The sequence below is a fragment of the Cottoperca gobio genome, chromosome 11, assembly GCF_900634415.1.
Source record: "Cottoperca gobio chromosome 11, fCotGob3.1, whole genome shotgun sequence".
NCBI lineage: Eukaryota > Metazoa > Chordata > Actinopteri > Perciformes > Bovichtidae > Cottoperca > Cottoperca gobio.
Window position 1 is genome coordinate 8,239,506 of NC_041365.1, and position 21,804 is coordinate 8,261,309.

General features: G+C 39.6%; 1 protein-coding gene across 1 annotated transcript in view; it reads left to right on the forward strand.

The window, feature by feature from the left end:
* Window positions 1–127: 127 nt before the first annotated feature.
* The window catches only part of LOC115015542 (ras/Rap GTPase-activating protein SynGAP-like), a 40,364-nt gene continuing 18,687 nt past the window's right edge, over window positions 128–21,804 (forward strand). The window contains exons 1-12 of the mRNA XM_029442946.1: window positions 128–994; window positions 1,139–1,259; window positions 4,743–4,846; window positions 13,365–13,453; window positions 13,729–13,850; window positions 16,883–17,036; window positions 17,252–17,350; window positions 17,459–17,698; window positions 18,017–18,352; window positions 18,511–18,655; window positions 19,775–19,919; window positions 21,178–21,414. Coding sequence (XP_029298806.1) covers window positions 4,747–4,846; window positions 13,365–13,453; window positions 13,729–13,850; window positions 16,883–17,036; window positions 17,252–17,350; window positions 17,459–17,698; window positions 18,017–18,352; window positions 18,511–18,655; window positions 19,775–19,919; window positions 21,178–21,414 — 1,667 coding nt within the window. The 5' untranslated portion in view covers window positions 128–994; window positions 1,139–1,259; window positions 4,743–4,746. The remainder of the gene's footprint in view (window positions 995–1,138; window positions 1,260–4,742; window positions 4,847–13,364; window positions 13,454–13,728; window positions 13,851–16,882; window positions 17,037–17,251; window positions 17,351–17,458; window positions 17,699–18,016; window positions 18,353–18,510; window positions 18,656–19,774; window positions 19,920–21,177; window positions 21,415–21,804) is intronic.

Sequence of the window (21,804 nt, forward strand, 5' to 3'; positions counted from 1 at the left end):
CGTTGGTTTCTGTTTCTGCCTATCTTACGCACTATCTCCGCCCTCGAGGGAGAGACTTCTCCGTTTACCGACCACCTTTTTTTTTTTACACGCACTGCCGTTAAATCAAAATTAGGTGTGACGGACTGCAAGAGTGCAAAGGACGCGGCGTCAATTAAGCACCGGATTCCCCCTCGTTGTGAATTTCTGGATTATGGGGACGTCGTTATGCCACGCAGGGTGAACCTCAGCCGCTTTCCAAGATTAAATCACCCGAGCTAGAAACAAGGAGCACGTCAAAAAATGTGCATGAATCAGATTTTGTTGAGAGGCTGCTGCACATCATCGGGATTTCACCTGTAAATACCTCTGGGATGTTTTTTGTTTTTTTGTGGTTTTAGTGCGCGCAGTGTGCAGTAGGTGTGTATGTGTGCTGCTCGGAGTTGTCATAGCTCGCAAGCATCACCTTGATAATAATTCTCATTTTAATATCGGCGTGAGTCATGTGCAGCGTGCAGTAGTAACCATGCAGAACCCGTGTCGTGTCGTAACACTCTGTAGAGTATTTTAAATGAATATATAAGTGATAAATGTTGAACTAATTGGCTCTGTGGATCGTTACACCAAACGCGTTAATAGGACTTCGCATTATTCCCACACAATAAAGCGACGCAGGGGCTGTTTGAAGTCACATGTGCCCAGAACAAACAATTAAGATGACAAAAACCGTCCTCAGAAGAGATTCTCCATATTACCGAGGAAGCTGCATTGGGATCACATCTCAGTTCCTGGATTGCACTAGAGTTGGAGGACAGGGAGCAGAGGAAGAAGAGAGGGAGGAGAAGCAGAGGAGAGCTGCTGAGCTGCACAACAGAGCCACTGCTGATGGGCAAGCTTTGGCTTCAGTGATGGACTGAGCTGAAGGTGACGGGACCCCCTGTGACAGCCGGCTTCACGTTTTCCTCAAGAGCCTTCACGCTTGACAAAAGGCATGTATGGACACACTGCAGCATAGGTGAGAACAGGAGGAGCTGCCCACACATCAAATTGGCCCTCATGATTGAAATACAGCTATCTCTCAAAGAGCACAACACTGGCCTTTTATTTGGAAACAGCCTCTCAGGTCTGCATGAACTGATTCTACCTTTGTCCCATAAAGCAAGTACACCTGGAACCTCAGCCCCTTCCCAAGTGCCCTGGAAACCTACCGGATTCTGTCTGCAACCACAGATGTAACTAAGCTTTCAAGATTTCTTCACCAGGAAGTCCTGTGTTTTTGGGTAAGTGTTGTACACATATGGGCAGAAAGTAAAGTGACATATAGATGTATATCTACCCCATCTCGCAGTGAAGTGTTCAGCAAATGTTAGTGACAGCTGGCCTGGAGAGGCTCACTAATCGAGGTGGTGAAGCCGGTCGTCCACCCTACACCCCGAATATCGTTCTGTACAGGCAGCAGGGTCTAAACCAGCTGTTAGTACTCACCGGCGTTGCTGAGGTGTCTGGGTTCAGGGTCTGGCTCAGCCTGTTTTTAAGGTGATGCATTGAAGGCAGAATGACACAGTGATGAGTTCAGCTAAAGTGGGACATGATTTTCTTCACTCTACGATCATCGCAGAAAATATCACGGTATCAGTGACAGTGACCTTTAAAGCATTGAGAACATAATTATAATAATAAACATAATTATAAACCTGATAAATAAGCATGTAACTATATAACTTAAGCATGTTAGTTGACACGTTAAATCAACTACTAAATAAAAGATAACATCAGCTGTGAGCTTTTAAATACATTTTTATTTTTTGATTATTAACAATTAACGTAAGGCGGTGCTCCTGTCTGTACCTTTAACTCACACACTCACTTATGTCATTTGTTTTCAATATCGTAGATAAGCAAATGTACACGGTATGATAACCGTCAATTTTAAGACAGCGGTATACCTCGATACCGGTATACTGTTACAACCCGAGTGGGACATCAGCACACAGGAACATTTAAGGTTTGTCTCATAAGTATTTCATGTGTTTTCATTGCACAATGTTTTAGGAATCATTTTACCCGTTTATTTTGGAGATATTCTACTAGAAATCTGGCACAAAAGCAAAATGAGCCACCGTTGGGTTCTCTTGTCGTACTGAAAGGTCCTTCAGCATTTGCTGATGGATGTTTGATAATACAATTTATGGAGCGTTTCCACGTACAGTGGAAGTTCTGATTATGCACCATGTTCTTTGAAGGATATGAGGCCTTAAGTATCGCATGCTAAATTAGCATAGTACATACAAGACAATTTTGTGCCACTCAATGTAGGTTTTAGTCAATTAATGTAATTTTCTGGCATTTGAAAACACACAAGTGCTATGAATTTGATTATTAAAAGTTAATCCAAATTCAATTTAAAACACTGTATTTGTCCCTGGGGGGGCAATTTGCAAAGACAAGTAGAGTACTACAGTCGCACAATATTGGAACTTCTTTTTTAAATTATGTAAAAATGGAGGATATTATGACACTAGTAGCCTATAATACATGACATAATATGATAATAATACATGCATAATACACAAAACTGCTTCAAGTGTCACTGCCCCAAAATGCATTTTGTACACGTAATATTGGATATCACATTACCTGTAATGCCATACTGCAAAATGCAGCATGTGACACCTGGTGCCCCACACTGAGAAGAATATTATTTATTCATATAATTTATTTCCAAGAGAATTTTCAATAAGGGCCCTGCACCCTCCCCCTCTAAAGGTGACATCAGTGTTAGGACCTGAATTATTGTCCGTTAGCTTCAACCAGACTTTCTTATCATTTCGCAATGATTTCATTGATACCTGTAGTTTGTAAATGAGCTATCTCTGCACATCTAACTCCTGCACAGTCTACAGGGGAGAGCTGCGATATCCAAATGAGATATTAAGGGCTGACCCGAATGCTTCAAAGCTTCGACCGTTGCTATGGTAATATACGTCAGTTCTACGTTTAGTCAGAATGAAGTCGAAATGACCAAATTGGATTTTGCAGGGTTATTTAAGCTTTCTCAAATTAGTTGACAACATTTGCCCAAAAGTGTCCCACTTTCACTGGACATAGCACTGAGGTCTGTGTGTGTACTTGATACTTGTGTGAAGTCTTCTGCTGTCACAGTTTCCCTCCATCTCAGCTGGCACGAACAGATGTGCTTGATGTTTGAACAGTCTGTAATTTAGCACAGATATGATTTGAGGCCACTATCTTTACAGCCCATTATATTGCAGTGTGGGCTCTTGAATACAGCTAAACAAAACCCATAATGCAGTGGAGAGAGAGAAGAGCTTCAGTTAATGAAATGTCTGAGGCTGCACACTTGATAGAACGAGATAAGTCCGGCTCACTCTGACTCATTGCCCCTCGCAGGATTTCCTCGTCCTCCTCCGTGTGAAATGCCTATAAGATGTGAACCATCTCATACATCTCCTCATGGAATCATTTTCTTAGTTTAGCTGTAATAGCGAGGCGGGTGTCATGGACATCTATTAATCTTTCTCTGTTCCTCGTGGACAGTTGAGAATCTGGACTCCTTGCCTCTCTGCCACAGTTGTCAGCTGGGAGCCTGACAGCCGGCAAAGAGCTGAATCTACTCCAACACCAAGTTTCCGTCATAATTCTGCTGCTCTTCAGCCATCTTCAATGCGACGCATGGAGGGGGCTTTCTCTCGCTGCCAAGGACAGAAAGGCTTTGTCAGTCTGTTTGTGAGAATGTTTTCTAAAACAAAGTAGGTACTCCTGTCAGCGAGCTCCTGTCCTGCAATCTTCTCAAATTGTTTTCATTTGCCTCAGGCCATGAATTTCTTTGCCATCCTCATTTTTTTGGAGCAACCCAACAGAGGAAACACAAGATATTTTTACCCCTCTGGTGGTTCTTCTCCATCCTGAGCCTCTGTTCTCTCTCTACACAGTCTAACAACGTACTGCTTCTGTTTTCTCTTGCAGAGCTGCCTCACAAACATCTCCTTGTATTCACCTCCTCTTAATGTCTTCCAACATGGCCACTAGACTTAGGTCATATTTTCCTAATGTGTTTTTTAAAAATGATTCCAATCACAGAACAAGGAATTAAACACTGACACAATGATTATCAATTAATCATAGTCACAGCTTGTGGTTAAGCAGCATCATGACATTTAGTCTACACGGTTATAAAGGGCAGCTATGGTAAGTTGAATGTTGCTTGTAATACAAGTATATCATTTACTGTGGCCTGCAGCTCTTCTACGGTGAGTGAAATTAAGACGGTTAATCTGCACCACTTCTTTGGGCAGAACATCTTTTTCAAGACATGGACACGTTTTGAGTGTGTTCACAGGCTCTGCAGTAACCCCAGATTGTACCTCACATGTATTATCATTGCATTCGAGTCACACAGCTTCAGTTTACTTGAAAGATAAAACCTTTGACAAAACCCAGAGGGTCATTTAACATCACTTACTGACATTTTTAAGGTTTTTCCAGAATCCCCAAAGACCCAAATATTCCACCTGCTGCAGGATAAAAAACTAGTTCCAAACCAAAATGTATTGTTTGTTTGATTTGAACCAAAATGATCCAATTTTGTTTTCTTCTTTGGTCCTATTTGTTTATATTAATGTTACTTTCCTTTTATTTACATGCACAATAATGTTTTATTTTCTTGTCATTGTTGTTGTGAGTAAATATCCATCTATGAATCTTAAAAACTAAAGAAAAAAACTTGTGTCTGTGCGATATAGCTGCATGGACACATCTTCAAAGTCGTGGCTGCCGCATCAGAGTCAGTTTGGGTTGGTTGGTCAAGCGGAGGTTTGCTGTGGCGGACCTGGAGTTTTAACCCCAAGTGAGTCAGTTTAGAGGTGTACTGTTCTCTGTTGTCTGTACCTCACTTTCACAGCCTCCTCTCCAGTCTGTCGTGGTCCAGTGAGATTTCTCCCTGTTGTATATGTTTTTATATGTTCCTCCTTCAACCTGCTGTTTTCCATCGACACCACTGTTGCCAACGTTTAGTAGATGCTTTAACATGCACTCCAGCCTCAGCTGCAACATTTAGCTCTTTCTCCTCTGCCATCCAGCTTCCGGCTTCCAGTTCTTTTCAGCCCTATGAAGCCTTTACAAAAGTACCTCGATATATTGAGGATTCTTTACAGCTCAATCCTCCACTCACCCTCTGAGCTCTGCTTTGTCACACTCCCAGAGTTTTATTTTGACATCCTCTAGGTTTGATGGCGCCATTTACCATTTTACTCCAGCTTGATGCACTCCGAGTCTTCCTCCTCTCTATGCTCTTTTTACTTCCCCAGATGAAAGCAGCCATTTCTGCTCCCTACAGGGACGGGAAGAGAAATAATGTTCTGTTAGTTAGCACAGCATGTAAAGCTGTTGTTTCATGTCACACATTAAGACCTACGCAGTGTTGTTTTGATGTGTTGGGAAGAAACAAACAAAAGGCAGTTCATATTGACTTAGTTGAGAATCACCTCGTTTTGAATTGCGATGAGATGATACAGAAGTATCTCAGTACAGTCGGTGTTGAGAGCTTCACAATGCTGCTTAATTTCATTTTCACAATTTTCTATTTTAATATGGCTCATTTACAAGCACAGCAATAATGCTTCTAAATACAGTAGTAAAAATGAAGGTAGTTCGATGGAGAGCTGTGCGCAAGCTGCGAACATGTTCCTATGGTAACTAGGCCACACTCCCCTTGGCTAGCTCACACACACAGACAGAGGGACCATCAGCAGAGAGATAGGAAACACACATGATGGAGAGCAACTTCAGATTGTTTATTCAGGTTACTGGTCTTATGCTTTTACTGCACTTGAAGATAATTTACATTTTAAAATGTCTGTTGGCCTTCAGTAATCGTGGTTACATTGCAGGATGTTGGAAGTCACTTTCTTTCTGCACCTCCAAAAATATCAAGCCGATCTCAGGTTCTTTCCCGTGGCTCCCTCACACCCACACTGCCCCTGCTTCCTCAACCCCTCCACCCACCGCTGCTTTCAAATCCTGCAACTCTACCTCTTCTGTGCATTTAACTCGATTACAGTGCTGTTTCTAAACATAGCACCGCAGTGGCTCTGAGTCAGCGGCGTCACTTGTCACTTCTCTTGCTCAACTTTTCTTGCCGACAGAATGCTATTCACTTTTTAGTGCCATTATCTTTTTAATGTAAATATAGGACTCAAGTTTAACTGTGTTAAACAATAGCCCTGATGTTTATTCACCTTGCATTTAAAAGCATCAAGTAGCTGATTCTCTTAATGACAGCAGTGTACGTGTCCGTGTCCTCGGCATCTCCATTAGGTTGATGCAGCAAGGTTTCGCGGCTGTCAGTCACGCAGGCTGATTGTTCGGACACCTCGCTGCTGATGAATGGCCGTAACCTTCTGCACACATGTGGTGGAAAGAAGTACTTAGAAATGTAATGTTACTTAAGTACTAGTACAAACGTATTCACATCAAAATATACTAAAAGTACTTAATGTACTTATTATGGCGAATGAGTACTTTTAACACCCTGTTTTAGCTTGAATATATATATATATATATATATATATATAAAATAAATAAATGCAGCATGCAATGGTCACAGTGGACATCAATGTGCTTTGGGTGTATGGAGTACAAGACAATGTCACAGATTTATTTTATTTGTTTGGTCTAGATGGGCAGAAATGTGTGATTCAAGAAAAATGGATTCATTTACGTTGAGATGTTACTCTTTAAATACTAGACACATAAAATATCTCCATCGTGAGAGGATATCGCAAAACCTGGGGACAGAAAGTCAAAACTCTACTAGGGGTAACTGGAAAACAAAATCTTAATGTAATTTAGGTTAATTGAAACTTTATATTTTAAGATGTGGCCAGTTCTAGTGTTCAACTAGTGTTGAGGCAGAAATCAATATTTGAGAGATTGATAATGATGTATTCATTTGTTTTATGTTTTTGATAAGGATATCTGAAAACGTTTTTTAAAGCGTTGCAATCAAATATCCTGAGCGGGCTATTTTACAGTTAAAAGTACCGTCAAACATCTTGTATTTTTGTACTGCAGTTTCTGGCTGCTTATTGGTCGATATACGTGGATATTCATTTACCTGTGATGAACTGTTTAAAGCCGATAATATCAGCCAAACAATTTATTGGTAGGGCTGGAAATCTGACAGAATCCTAGTACAGGGGATGTTCTGACCAGCAGCATATTGATTTTTGATTATTATCTTTTTAAAGCAGTAATTAATCACATCTAAATTCACATTAAAATAAAATCTAATCATAAAATGCTTTCAGTTTTTTAGAATTATATAGACAAATAAAAAGTTTGACCCTTTTGAATACATACGTTGTTACATTAGTAACTTTAAACTGGCAAAAGGCTGAACTGCTGTGATAAATGGATATGAATTATTATCCAAAAATAATAAACTTGCATTCATTTGATAACATTTTCCTCAACGTTAAACAACAGTTTCTTGTTGGGCAGATTTAGCTGTAGGGTAAATAGTGCGCTTGATCACAACAGCATTTAATTATTAAATATACCTTGACCTTATGTTATGGATATTATTTGAGCTGTCAGAAAAACAGCACATTTCAAGCCATAATTACCATTTTGTTGTTGAACAGTATTTACTAGTCGTAATATGGCAATTAAGGAGGCATTCATATGACATGAATGTGACATCTGCCCCAGCAGGCCTGTCTGTTAGTCACCAGAGGCTCCAGACCAGACATAATGAGATCTTGTGTATGTGATCTGTAACTGGAAACACTGTCACTCCAAGACAAAGTGGACTGCTGCACCATCAACACTGTGGACACTCTCAATAAAATTAAGCTCATTCAATTTTCTCAAAAGGCTCAGCTCCCACCCTCGATGCAGTGAATTTTAAAACGGAAATCATGGAGAGGTCTCATACCTGTGACATAAAACAAACAAAATAACTGTCGGAGCACACCGCTTCATTTACAGCATAAATAATGCAGATTCATATCATGAATGAAAATGCAAATGATGATCAGAAATGCTTTTATTTCTTAGTATAAATGGGTTTTTGTTTTTTGGGATTCAGAGTGGCTTCAGTAAAAGCATCAATATTGGCATCATTTGCCATAGTGCTGTTTATTACAGTCATAAATTGATGTCCAAACCAAACAAGTGAGTGATTGTATACATGTAGTGACATCATTTTAGGTGTTTAAATACACGATACAAGCATTTATGTTCATCTGCGGTTAGAGAAGTGACGGTACTATATAAAACAACTTACCACCCTGACTTCTAAAGTACATACTGTCCCATCAGTATTCTCTGTGGGACTTTGGGACATGTGTTTCTCTTTTTCAGTCGTGTTTGTGTCCTCTGGATGACATCACTTAATGGGACACAGTCAAACCTCAAAATAACCTTCCAAACTAATGAAACTGTGGGGACTTTTGATGATGGTTCCCAACGACTTGTGATCCCCCTGACTTTCCCTCTAGGACCCCCGTGAGGTCACTTTAAAAAAAACCAAATATGTCTTGCCAAGAAATCTTGTACATACATTAATGTCCCCCTCAGGATAAACTCAATAATCACTTTGGTGACACCCTGACTGATAGTTGACTGTTATAGCAATTAAAAAAAACAAAACGCAATCATCTTCGCAAAGACTTTATACTAACAGGAAGTGACGTCCATCAAACTGCGACTTCGTCACTGCCAGTCTAACTTTACACAAAAAAGTGTCTTTAAGATTAAATACTTTTTGTTTGTTTGTTTCCAAGATCTTCCTGGAGCTCTTTCACCACCACACACAATTTATTAAAAAATATTCCCCCTGCTTCTAGCAGCGCCTCCATCTCCTTTGCACATTGCATTGTGGGAGAATAAATTGGGAGAATAGTTTTTAGAAAACAGTACACTCAAAAATGTAACACATTTTGTGTGCACTGTCTGGTTTGAGTGCACTCAGTAGGTGATTTGACCTGGAATGCACTCCCCCTTGTTAACCTCCATCCCCTAGTAGCATAGACAGTGCAGGGGCACAGGGGTTGTTTAGTTAGTCTAGTCTGCCTGACTTATTGATCCTTTATCTGACTGAGGTTTGTGCAAGTTAGAATCTATGGTTCTGAAATATCAGTAGCTTAAAGCATGTGTCCATATAGTGGTTATCTTTTGCAGAAAAGCGCTAGCAGGGTACTAGGGAGCGCTATATCCCAGCCCTTCATCCAAAAAGCGCTCCCACTGCGCATGGGTTTTGTTTCTTTGATAATAATATCTTGGCAACATATCACCACTTTAACCACCGTTGTATGATACATTAGCATTGCCCCTTTGCTTTTTATTATCCATCTGAAGTCAGAGCGCTCCAAAAAAGATGCTGGTTTCAATGCTTTTTCTCAAAGCGGCCACATGTGCTCTCTCCTAATCCATGGTGCTGTCCTTGGTGCTGAAGTCGCAGACGGATTTGTAGTTGCAACTTTTTCTTTGAGTCCCGCTCTTCTGTCTTGGTCTCTGATCTTTGCCTTTGGGGCCGGGTATTAAAGCAGTTTGCTAGTCGGGGGTGACCGAAATGATACGTCCCCCCTCGGAAAAAAGTCGGCAAAATGAATGCACTTCAATTTGTCACTTTTCTAGTGTGAACTCGCTCTATACCAAAAACATACTTAGGATGGAAGAAACCTCGGGGAGCGACTGAGGAGGGATCTCTTTCCCAGGATGGACAGCGGTGCAATAGATGTCATGTGTACAGAATAATCTGCATCTCTTGGTAAATAAATCGCTGCAGTGAGATTTCATGGTTATTACTTTGTTTTAACCGTTTGCATTCGGTAGGGAAGCTTACACCGTGATCACTTAGCTTGAGGAATGGCACATTGTGTCCTGATACTGCATCTATTTTATGTCTATAAAATAATAATATATCCTGTGAAAAAAGGTTATGATTTTATTCAATTTATTAAAAAAATAAAGTTTCCAAATGTGTATTAATAGAGAGATATATACCAAAGGTTGAGTATGTTTCTCCAACACCCACTCAGTCTTCCTCTTTCTGTCGTTCTCTCCCTCTGTATCACAGTTAGCTAGAGGCTGTTGCCACCCACACACTTCGTCCTGACATAAATTTACATTCACAATAGCCCATGTGAACACATCCATGTGTTATAATATGTCACGTTTACTTAGAGCACCACATTGGCAGTTGGCTGCTTTAGTGGCAATGATTTTATCGTAAATATGCAAAATTTTCCTCCGCATGTCTGTCATTCAATGAGAACTAAATATCTCCTTCAGGTGAGGAAGATAGGTCTGATCAGCTCCCTCACTTCACTGTTACCAGAAACACAGTGTTGTGCACCATGTTACTTTGTGTCTTTCATCATCTTTATTGTGCAGTTTTGTGCCAATATTTTCTACAGTTCAAGTAGAAGCCCTTGGAGTTGTTTCCATGGATACCAAACAATTAGCTTGGATTCAGAATAGAACCTGGAGAGTCGCCTATTTACAGGCTTTGGAAGCGAGGAAATCAGAGGACGGCAGAGTGTCTTGTTTCTCTGTTGCAAAGGGGAAAAAGCAAAAAATAAGAATTGCTCAATCGGATCAATCACAGACCAAAATAGAATAGCAGAATGAACATGAAACATCATCACGTTTTAGCTTAAAGAGACCAATTTACTGATGAATCTGACATTTGATGTCACTTTTAAAGGATCAAATGTATGATGAGCGGTTTTGATTACAGAACGAGCTTAGAAAATGCATCAATGCAGCATATAAATAAATATATGATAGGATGTGGCTTTATGGTAGAACCATGGCAAAAAAGAAATTCTTCTTTGGCTTCAACTAAGGGGCTTTACACACTGAGGGTGTTATTTGTGTGCGATTATTTTTGCATGTTTTCAAACTGTTGTTTTCGTCATGAGTATTTTCACATAGAATGCGGATATTATGCGTTGATAAAGCGGCTTAATTATTTTTGGAATGAGGTCCATTTTTCTGAGCTTACATAAGACGAATAAAGGCATCAACCAATCACGTTGTGTGCAACGGACGTAACGTCCCAACATGGAGGCTCCGTTGTCCCATTAAGCACCCCCTGCCGTGTAAAGACTTTAGAGGTGTTCATGTAATCTGCTTTATTGCTACGTGGCCGTTTTCTGTTATGTTTTGCCGTCGGCAGTGAGGAGTGACATACTGTGACAGTCCCACCAATGTGACATTTCACTTGACACAGAAGCTGCGGTAGCCAAAACAATTAAATTAACAAATAAGAAAAATTCAAGTTTGAGTTTAGTATCTTATTTTCTGTTTAAAAAAAATGAAGGTCATTCTAAAAAGTAAGTATGTCAGGTACAGTCACTGTGTGGTGACAGAAGCAACAAAGAGGGTCAACATTTAACTAAATTAACTGCTAACACCTGTGTAATGTTCAACTTATTTGAAACAAAACATTTCCTGTGCAATAACCATGTTTTTGCCCAGTCTATACCAGTATACACATTACTGCAAACAAGTACAGAAGCAGGTTTACTAATTGTGCTCGAATGTAGCGAGGAAGCTAACTAGCGATGTAGGAAGATGACGTCCCTCTTTTTTATTCTGCCCACTATATTCTGATTGCTCGATTGTTTCCTCTAACAGCCATCAAATGGGTACAATGCTAGACCTATTTGAATTGCTGAACAAATTGCACATGTGGGTGGCGATTCACAGGTCTGGAACCAGGCGACGAAATAGGACAATCTTTCAGGAGGGAGACATTTTACAACAAAATGTCCCATAAAAATAGAAAACTCTGTTTCTAAAACTCCTCTTGCATTTCTGTTGATGCTCGTATGGAGAGATGAGGATTTTAGAGTCTCATGGAGGCTCCTGCTCCGGTGCATCGTCTCATCTTTCTTAGCCAACACACAGTCGTGTAGAGAAAGCATCAGATCTGATTCCCTACTGATAGTTGTCTATACTTGTATCGATCCATCATTATGTTTGGAGTTTGCACAAGCCCAAAGTCAGACGAAGACCATAAAGTTTGAGACGACTCATTGTTACTTCTTCCCACTATATAGAGGTCAAATATAGTTCTCACAAAAGATGTTGCATCATTTTCCACTGGCCTTGGATACAGAAGGTTTGTCAATGGAGAGGCGATGAATAGCGTCTAAATGTCACAATGTTGTTCTTTGTGGAGGCTGTAGCTGTCTGTCCTTGTTGGTGAGCTTCAATTACACCTCCTATTATGCATTGTTGATGTGCTGAAAGCTTATTTGTGATTATTATGTGTTTGTCATGTTTTAAAAAATGCTATTTCACCTTCCTGTATGTGACCAAAGCAGCTGCAAGGCTATGAATAATATATAATATATATATATATATATGTATATGTGTATATGTATATATATATATATATATATATATATATATATATATATATATATATATATATATATATATATATATATATATATATATATATATGTGTATATAGTTTATAACCTCATAAAGGGTGCAAAATATTGTACTTTTTAGTGATAATGTAACAATCAAGAAATATTACTTAGATAACTCATGGAAAAGAATATAACAATTCAAGTTATTATATCATTATTCAACATTATAATGACATTAAACTGTTAATATGCAATATTGTACTAATGTGCTTTATTCCTTTTGTGACCCATTTCAAGGAACATTCTGTGTCATTAAGTTATTACATCATCACATTTCTGTAATATTGTTCTTGGCCTCATGTTGTGTTAAAATCTCACTAGAGTGTCAGAGCACTTTGTCAGCTAACACACACTGTTACTTGGCATTCTAAGAAGAGGAAAACACTTTTCTTATATATATTTATTGTTTCTTCACCAAAATCTGGTATGAAATGTACTTGGATTCATACATTTGTTTTCTCATTCTAATCCATTTTTTTGTACTATTGGCTGCCTAAGTAAGTGTTACACATTTGACATTACATTGTTAGATGACACGAGTGAGAAGAACTTTGTCTGAGCAAAATCTGATGGAAATGTACTCAGCAACAGCTCTCCAGCAACATGATACATTTAAATGGCCTTAACTAGGCTGTCATTAGTCTGACTCACAGACAGTTTGCCAGGTTCATCATATAATATTCGCAGCATTTTGGTTTACTCCAAAAATCATCTTTCATAATACGTAATGTGTTTGGATGTTGTGTCTGTATTCAGATGGGAGAAAAAAAACACATTTTATATTCATTAGAATAAGACATTTAGGAAATTGTGCTTTGAGGTTGAACACCTGCATTTGTTGACTAAGTATAATGATCTCGTGTCTCTAATGTCTTTTTTATTTATTTATCTTTTTTCTTTCTTTTCTCATAGACCAATCTCGCAGGGCAAGTTTTGCCTCTGTAAGACAGTCAAGCATGGAGACCCCTCCCAATGCCACCCCACAGCCCTTCAGACAGCCGGTGAGTACAATAATGTTGGTCACACTCTCCTGATGCATATGTAAGCTTTCTGCTCACAAAGAAGACATGTGCACATTGTTTTTTTTAAGACCCAGTCTGATATTGTAAATTCCCACAATGGATGCAAAGCCCATGTGATACTAGAGGTTCTAACCAAGCCTGCTAACAAATGATGGATATTTGTTATTGCATTATGCAGTTTAATACAACAGTTGTGGCAGTATTTATACTATTTACTTATTATTATTCTTTGTTTTCCCATGTTGAAACTTCAGAGTTTTCTTAATCGAAGGCTGAAGGGCTCCATCAAGAGGGCCAAAAGTCAACCCAAACTGGACCGGACCAGCAGCTTCAGACAAATGATTTTGCCTCGGTTTCGAAGTGCTGACCAAGAGAGGTAAGTTCCCTTTACTGTATAAAGATCATCAGTGTCAGATGGGGGTTGGAGTTTGTGTCATCCAGAAATTACACAACATATTAAACCCTTTTCAAAACAGACCTTTTTTTACTTATCATAGCAGGAAAAGCACAAATCTAAATAATATCATTAATGACGAAGAGTTCCCTGCTAATATGGCTTACTTAAATGGAACAGTGCCATTGTTAATGTTGTTGACTTTTCATCCAGCGCCTTATATCAAAATGTCCACTAGTGCGACACTTCAGTTCAAGACAAGATACCTCTATAACCAATTAACTTACTTATTGTTACTCACATGGCATGCTTAGCGTTTGTGTTATTGTGAAGTAAATCTTGGAACCCATCGGCTATCGGTCTGACAATGACTAAGCCTCTAAATGTTATTGTTGAGTCATTGTTTACAGTCCGATTAGCAACTTGAGACGTGAGAATGGAGTTGGGGTTGAGAGACGATGTCTACAGTTCATCTCTATAAACAGCTTTCAAAGTAAATAAAATAAAAAAGCAAATAAAAGGCTGAAAAATAGCTGATGGGTTCCGAGATTTCATTTCGGCCAATGCGTTCCGTCTCCTTTGCTCTCCACACGGACTGTTTACCTGCATGCAACCAATGCCCGCTCAAACCTGATTGGTCAATACTACCCGGGCTACAAACACGGAAACCAGATATAAAGATTACTGTGAATGAAGATGTGTTTAAATCCTCTCCTCAAAAAACTAAAAGCTGAGCTTCTGTTTTAAAGGACTATGTGTGTTTTTATGTGGCTGAAGTATAATGTGTATAAATCCCACACTGCTGGTTGCGCTCTGAGGAGCCCACCTGACACTCTTCCCTTGAGCTGTGGCTTCTTATCAACCACTGACATAAACAAAGCCCTTGCAGATGAAGGGCATTGCCTTTAGTGATACATTCACAGATGGTTTGAGCTTTTTTCCAGAGCTTCCAGCGTCCTGGATGCTTTGGATGGTTAATTACATCTGTCATCATATAGCCATTTTTACCTGACAAAGATCTGACTGAGGTTAAAACCATGTCTATTTAAATTAATTTGCAGTTTGTGCAGCTGCTACTCTTTTGATCAGTGCACAAAAGGGAAAACTATACAAAACTGTGATGACTGTAATTTTGGTAAAACATCTTAATTGCAATTGTTGGCCACTCAAGTAGAATTGCTAGAATTACATTCAATGCGATTTCAGTTTTATCTTCAGGATGCAACATCTTGCAGCTCTAGAGGCTCTCATGACAGCTTTTTTCTTCTTGGTTTTGTATTCTGACATGAGGTCACATCCCGGAGGGTTCAGGCTTGCATAGTGACCAACATTGTATGCAGTTCTCACACAATCCAGTCACGACGCACACATGGGAAATGTAAAGATGTAGAGAGGGAAACGCTGACCGGACGCTTTCCTCCCGCCGCGGGAGATGCATACTAGACATTTCCAGGGCTGGTGTGGATGCTCAGAGAAGTGGAATGTATTGTTGAGCAGGGGATGTAAAAATATGTTTTAGGAATATGCGAATGAGCGGCAATGCAGAAGGCCAGTTTAAATGTTAAAACTAATTGTATTATTAGGAATGTGTTCTGTGGAGGCAGCGCTGGAGGAGATGATGGGTTAATGGCGTTAGGGTTAAAGGGACTTTGTGCCTCAGTCACACCGTGTGCTTTCCCCTCTAACCGCAGCCGTCCACCAGCTCCCACCAGCTCCCACCGCTGCCTCAGACAGCTGCCTTCACAGCCTGCTTTGAGTTCTGCCCACACACGCTTAATTCACTCAGTAGTGTTAAGTTGACTTTGCTATAAACCCTCGGCGTCCAACTTCACACTCTAGCTTTCCAACCCAGCTGCTCTACCTCTTCTGCCAAATCGGTTTACCAAAGCCGTTCTCATGTACTGCATTCTGCGGTGGCATTGCTCATCATAATGGGCGATTCACTGCACCTCTGACCGACATTAAATCTGGCTTTAAATTAGTACTGCTCATTTGCTGCATAATTATCAGGTGTTTCTTCAAAGCCGCTGCTTTTCCTTTCCACTCATATTTCTCACTTATGTTCAAAGCCTGTGTTAATAATGCAGCATGCTAGACTCAGCTTCTCAGTGTAGATGCACTCTGCATTTCCAGTGCATTCTTCTTTAGAGATAGTTTCAGAAATTGTTAAAAGAATAATTCAACATTTTGGTGAATATGCTTATTCTCTGGGAGCTAGATGAGAAGATTGATACCATTGTCATACAGCCATTAAGCAGGGGAGGTTTTTTTTTAATACACGTTACACTTTTTTTGATGAGCTCGCCCTGCTTCCAGCCTTTATGCTAAACTAAGCTATCGCCTGCTAGCTCTAGCTTCACATCTGTCTCACTAGCGTGATGTCATGAGGGATATCAATCTTCAACTCTCAAAGCAAATGTGTTTTCCTTACTTTTTACATTTGACCCACTGACCTTGCTTCGCCACAGCTCAACTTGGCTCAACTTTTTCCTTTTCCACCACCACTTTTCTTTTCCCTGATAGAGCTGCCCTCTTCTAAAGGTTACCCAACTGATCAGGTCTAATCCTCTGAGTCTTTTTATAACTGCACTACAGCATTTCTGCAGACGAGCCCCACTGAACAGTTTACATTGATCCCCATGTACACAGTAGGCAACACCAACATTACATTTACAATGAAAGAATTGCCAGACAATGCCACTAACTGAGACACTGTAGGCCAATTCCTGCAACATGCAGTATGACTCACATGAGTCGAGTCAACAGACCAAACTGCCAACACCAGAACTGATCTGAAACTGGCAGTCTTAGCTTTCCCATAAACTCATTATAAAAGGATCACATCTCAGAAATCGTACTGAAATTGCAGAAGTGAGGATTTCTGAGCTGCAGTGACTCATTTATTTGTTATATGAAAACCTGGATCTGATGGATGTTTATCTAAAGACCACAATATATAATGCAATATGATTATAATGTCATTTCTAATCAAGTCTGAATTCTTGTCTCACTAGGACACGCTTGATGCAGAGCTTCAAAGAATCCCACTCCCATGAATCCCTACTTTCTCCGAGCAGTGCTGCGGAGGCTTTGGACCTAGTTTTGGATGAAGATGCCATAATCAAACCTGTCCACTCGAGCATTTTAGGACAAGAGTACTGCTTTGAGGTGCGTTGCATAACAATTTCATTCTCCCTGGCTTTACCTGCCTGCTAATGGACTTATCTTTTGAAACTAATTGTAGATTTCTTTAGCTAACCAATCAATTTCATTTAAAAATGTTCTTAGTAATGTAAAAATATCAAATCAGGTATCACTATAAAGCCATTTCTCGGCCATTTCTAATAATAATGGATATAATCTAAATGTATGTTTGTCTGCAGGTGACCACCAATTCAGGGACAAAATGTTTCGCCTGCCGTTCAGCTTCAGAGAGAGACAAGTGGATTGAAAATCTGCAGCGAGCTGTAAAACCTAACAAGGTAGATACAATAGATTATTTCATCACAAAATCCAGATTGTAACATTACCAACTGATGTAAATAAAGACTGTTATAATGCAGTCACAGAACTCCTCGTTTCACTTCCAGGACAACAGCAGACGGGTGGACAATGTGCTCAAGTTGTGGATCATTGAAGCTCGAGACCTCCCGGCTAAGAAACGCTACTATTGTGAGCTGTGTCTGGACGACATGCTGTACGCACGCACCACCAGCAAACCCCGGACCGACACCGTCTTCTGGGGCGAGCATTTTGAATTCAACAATTTGCCTACCATTCGTAGCCTTCGATTGCACCTCTACAAGGAAACTGACAAAAAAAGACGCAAGGTAAAGCGTTTTTGTAGCCTATTGATCTAAAAAACAACAGTTTTGCTTTGTCTGCAGATGTCTAACAGAGTATCTTGTACTACTCACTTATAGCAAAGGTTCAGTGAGTAGTAGATCATCTGTTTAATATCTCTGTTAAACATCTACAGACAAAGCAACACAGTTAAAGTTTTGATTCTCAACTAATAAGCTGTTGAAATGTTACAAATACTCTATGAACTATTTGTAGGCGGACTATCAAAGTCAACAAAACATTTTATTGTGCTCCAAATATAAAGAATACAATTAAAATAAATGTTTTTTTGCTTGGTAATTTAGGAGAAAAGCACATATCTCGGTCTTGTCAGCATCCCCATCTCCAGCATCACGGGCCGGCAGTTTGTGGAGCAGTGGTACCCTGTCATACAGTCCAGTGTCCTCGCCAAAAGCGGCGGTGTTGGAAGTACCAAAGTGATCAACGCCTCACTACGTATCAAGTCTCGCTACCAGACAATGAACATCCTCCCGATGGAGCTGTACAAGGAGTTTGCCGAGTACATCACCAACAACTACCGAACACTGTGTGCCGTTCTGGAGCCACTGTTGAGTGTGAAAAGCAAAGAGGAGGTGGCGTTCGCTCTGGTGCACATCCTGCAAAGCACAGGGAAGACAAAGGTGAACAAAGGGGTCAAATGTAACCTGATGCATGTTTCTCTCCCTCATAAATCATCGCTGTATTATATATGATATGTAGATTCCTTGCATTGGAGTTTACAAATGAAATGATGTTTGCTTTCCTTTTCTGCTGGAGTGAAAATACAATCTCTTCTCAGGAGTTCCTGTCTGACATGGCCATGTGTGAGGTGGATCGGTTCATGGACCGTGAGCACTTGATCTTTCGGGAGAACACGCTAGCTACTAAGGCTGTGGAAGAGTACCTCAAACTGATAGGTCACAGATACCTCAAGGATGCTATAGGTGAGGCTGCTGTGGCTGAATACAACTGCACATCACTGTGAATGAAATCTGATGAAAGGAAAGTGTCAAGGTCAAAGTGTGACAGACTAAATTCCAGCATCACCAACATCTGTCAGTTAGCAAAACAATTGATATTGTTTAATGTTGTTGTTGTACAATTGTGATACGTTTGTGACATTTTCCAAAATGACTCTTATTTATTGTGGTGGCAGCGTTGTAGAGATACAAGTCTTAAGAAGACCTAAATGCCACATAAACAAATTGAGCTGAAATAACATTTATGTCACCACATAAAATACACAATTCTTCTTTTCTTCTCTCACACAATGAAGGGAAAATAGTGAATAAGCTGTTTAAGACTTTTCTTGATGCACACAATACTGTGCTTGATACAAAGGAAGACGCCATTTTTCATGTTTTATCCCATTTTAAAGTATTGACTGAATCCAAACAGCCATTGTTTAACAAATTGGTACTTCACATTTGAACTCATCTAAACATTTTCATATCCTGTTATAATCATCTTACACGGCACCTTAGTGACATTATTTTCATATTTAGTTACTTTGCTAGAGGAAAAATGCCATTTGGCTTTTACTCTCTGTAACTATAGGTACAGCATGTGTGCAGTCGTGGAGCGTACAGCCCCCGGTGCCGCAGTAAACACACAGATAAGCTCCACGTGAAGATTATAAGATAGCAGTGGTATTTAGACCGGCTCTCGGAGTTTCAGCAGACTGCTCTGATGAACTGATTGACGGACACAGGAGTGAAGAAATACACTGTAAATACATCAACACTAGAAGAGTGAGATAAAGCTGTAGAAGACACAATATAAAGAATACACTATAATACTCCAAAACTTAGAACACGATAAATATGACAAACTACTACAACTAAAATATAAATAGGATAACATACTATAGTTTTTTATTTTTATTAATTGAAGTTTTTGATGATTTAGATTATATAGACCCAGTAGTAGAGGTGAAATACTGCCCCCTACTTCTTCAGAGCAGGTGGCTCGGCATTGCACGTTTTAAGTAGTTTAAGGGCTGAACTTTTTGTATAATGATGCATTTTGGGAAACATCATGATTGCGTCATCTACAACTTACAGGTGACTTCATTCGAGCCTTATATGAGTCTGAGGAGAACTGTGAGGTGGATCCCATGCGTGTCCCGCCGTCAGTCCTCGCCGACCATCAAGCCAACCTTCGAATGTGTTGTGAGCTGTTACTCTGCAAGATCATCAACTCTCTCTGGTTAGTTTCCCCTCATTTATACCTCAGAAATAGTATAAGTGTATCATTTCTGTATCTGTTGATTTGTGCCATGTAGGGTAAAACCTGCAAAAGGCAACTCTTTGTCTGGCGTCCATTTTGGTCCTCACCAATCACCTTATATAGTGTTAAGAAAATTTAGAGTCCTGCCTATCCCACTTTTCCTAAAGGCAGTACAGTTCAGAAAATATCTCAACATTCTTTTTTGGGAATGTGGTATTATACAAATGATAAATACAAAGTAAAATTGCTTTTCCCCTTTTTTTGCTGCGTTAAAACAAAGAAATAAAACAACACCTTCTCTCTAACCCCACACCGAACCCAAACTGTCGGAAAGAGAGAGCGAAGAAACACACAAATACAAAAAACTAAATAAAACACACACACACACACAAAGTAAATATACAATCTGCCAATGTACTACAGATGTGAATTATCTTAAACTGAACATGGTCCCCTTTTAAATACATTTTAAATAAAATGAAATAGAAGGATGCTCAAGGTGCTTACATTAAAGAACGGATGCATTGAGAGTTAGTTGTCCAGAGAGGTGAGAGTTTTTACACATGAGATGATAGGCTGCCATCTTTTGTAGAAATTGGCAGATGAACCTCTCAAGGAATATTCCATCTTCTCGAACGAGAGAAACTGAAAACGTCAACATTCAACATTCTTTGTTATGCAGTAATTCACAATCCCAGACAAAAGTCTGCTGAAAAATTACAGATTTCAAACTGAAAACATACAATCTGACAGTTATTGAATCTGGGGGTAAGAGTTATAAATATATATATAAAAAAATAACAAAAACAATTAAATAATTCCAGCAATAAAATTGAAAAGCTTGTACTTATGGTGTGGTTTTAGTTTAAAATCTAACTTTCAGTTTAAAATTTCAGTTTTACATTTACAATTTTAGTTTTTTGAATTTACAAAACATTTGGCCCCCATTTGTCTCCATAGTAACAACAATATGAAAGCTTTCTTTATGCAAGCTTTGATATGTAACAGAAATAGCTCAATTTAAACAGGATTGTTTACTATTTAGATGTTTTTCCCCCCATGATTTAATCAGATTTCAATAGTTTGATTAACACTTCTCCATCCTGAGCTATGGTAATGTTCTGTATATTTTAGTCTCCTGACCTTGCTGAATCCCTGGGGGCTTTGGATAAGCTGCTGGACTTGATCTTGCCGTTGTCCTTGACAATGGTGTAATAAAATCATCTTCTTGTTTCAGCATATTTCCCCGGGAGCTGAAGGAAGTGTTTGCCTCATGGAGAGCCAGATGTGCTGAGCGTGGAAGAGAGGATCTCGCCGACAGCCTCATCAGCTCCTCCCTGTTTCTCCGCTTCATGTGCCCCGCCATCATGTCCCCTTCCTTGTTCAACCTAATGCAGGAGTACCCCGCTGAGCGCACATCCCGCACACTCACGCTCATAGCCAAGGTGATGCAGAACCTGGCAAGCTTCAGCAAGTGAGTCTCCGTCACCGCCTGTCCTCTTACACCGACATTCATTTGATTCAGTTCATTTTTAGATTTCTAGACGTTGTGGTAGGTGCAAGGTGGGAAGCATGTCACAGAGTAACATCACGGATATAGAGCATTGCAGTTTTGACTGCGAGGGTATAAACTGTTACTCGCTCACAGTGAGCTCCAAGGCTTTCAGCTGTGTCACATGTGTCTTTACATTCACCCTGTACTCTTCACTGACATTTCTTTGAATATTAAAACAGGTGTACTGGCTTAAATATGCACCTATTGTATAATTAAGACACCAAAAGTTGGGTGGTAAATTAATATACTCTACATTTCAGGAACATTGCATACAAATGATCAAATATGTAATACTTATTTAGATTAACC